General features: G+C 43.5%; 1 protein-coding gene across 1 annotated transcript; it reads left to right on the top strand.

Moving 5' to 3' along the window:
* The first annotated feature begins 729 nt into the window (after nt 1-729).
* Nucleotides 730-1,557, top strand: LOC109374517 (UPF0568 protein C14orf166). The gene has a single exon (XM_019629176.1). It carries the CDS (start codon nt 776-778, stop codon nt 1,508-1,510), a length of 735 nt encoding a protein of 244 aa, XP_019484721.1. The 5' UTR covers nt 730-775; the 3' UTR covers nt 1,511-1,557.
* Nucleotides 1,558-1,563: the final 6 nt, after the last annotated feature.

Below are 1,563 nucleotides of genomic sequence, written 5' to 3'. Positions count from 1 at the left end.
TGTTTGTTTGTTTTTTGGGGTTTTTTTTGTGCTTATTGAGAGAGAAACCTTGAAACGAGATGGCAAACTTTCTCTGTAAAGGACCACATAGGAAATACTGTTATAATGGCTTCGTGGGCCGTGCAGACTCAGCATGGCTGACAGAGCTGGAGAACAGCCACATGTAATTAGTGAATTGGCTGTGTTACAATAAAACTTTACTTACAAAAACAGGCCAGTGCTGGGTGAGTGAACACACTCACTTAAATAGATTCGTGCTGTGGTGTGAAGATGGCAGAGGTGACCTGGGGTCAGGCTTTGACAAGGGGGAGGGGAAAGCAGAACTGATAAGGGCTGAGAGAGGCATCCTGAAGTTGTAAAATAAATGCAGAAAGCAGGGGTGAAGTGTGACTCCCCAAAAGCAGGGGTGAAGTGTGACTCCCCGGGAGAGTTAGCCCAGTGACTTGACATTACGTGCACCATCTCTGAAAACCTGAGTACATTAGCACCATCTAAGCAGATAGTCCAGGAATACTGAAAGGAACCCTGAGTTGGGTTTAGATTCTGTCTTGACTATCTGACAAATGAAATAGGTTTTAGAGCCAGAAGAGGTAGAAATAACTTGCATGAAGTACTGTCTTACTTTTCAGTGCTGACCATTTTTCTAGACGTTGAATCCTGAATTATGGGGGACCCATTTCATATTGAGGGAAGGCTTGCCGTGTTAAAAAAAACAAGGACGCGGCCTCTCCTCTCCCGGCTGAAGCCCGGGGGACCAGAGCGAGAAGCGGGGACTATGTTCCGACGCAAGCTGACGGCCCTCGACTACCACAACCCTACTGGCTTCAACTACAAAGATGAAACAGAATTTAGAAACTTTATTGTTTGGCTTGAAGACCAGAAAATCAGACACTACAAGATTGAAGACAGAGGTAATTTAAGAAACATCCACAGCAGTGAGTGGTCCAAGTTCTTTGAAAAGTATCTCAGAGATGTTAGTTGTCCTTTCAAGGTTCAAGATCGACAAGAAGCAATTGACTGGCTTCTTGGTTTAGCTGTTAGACTTGAATATGGAGATAATGCTGAAAAATACAAGGACTTGGCACCTGATAATACAAAAAATGCTGACAATACAGCTAAAAATGCAGAGCCATTGATCAATTTGGATGTAAATAATCCTGATTTTAAGGCTGGTGTAATGGCTTTGGCTAACCTTCTTCAGATTCAGCGTCATGATGATTACCTGGTAATGCTTAAGGCAATTCGCATTTTGGTCCAGGAGCGCCTGACACAGGATGCAGTTGCTAAAGCAAATCAAACAAAAGAGGGCTTGCCTGTTGCTTTAGACAAGCATATTCTTGGTTTTGACACAGGAGATGCAGTTCTTAATGAAGCTGCTCAGATTCTGCGATTGCTGCATATAGAAGAGCTCAGAGAGCTACAGACAAAAATTAATGAAGCCATAGTCGCTGTTCAGGCAATTATTGCTGACCCAAAGACAGACCACAGACTGGGGAAAGTTGGAAGATGAACATTTTAGGAGTTCAGCCTCTCACCTACTTAGTACAATTGGGCACCATGTAC

The sequence above is a fragment of the Hipposideros armiger genome, unplaced genomic scaffold, assembly GCF_001890085.2.
Source record: "Hipposideros armiger isolate ML-2016 unplaced genomic scaffold, ASM189008v1 scaffold_827, whole genome shotgun sequence".
NCBI classification, from domain to species: domain Eukaryota; kingdom Metazoa; phylum Chordata; class Mammalia; order Chiroptera; family Hipposideridae; genus Hipposideros; species Hipposideros armiger.
Note: the sequence above shows the minus strand (reverse complement) of the source record. Positions and strands in the feature narration are given on the sequence as shown.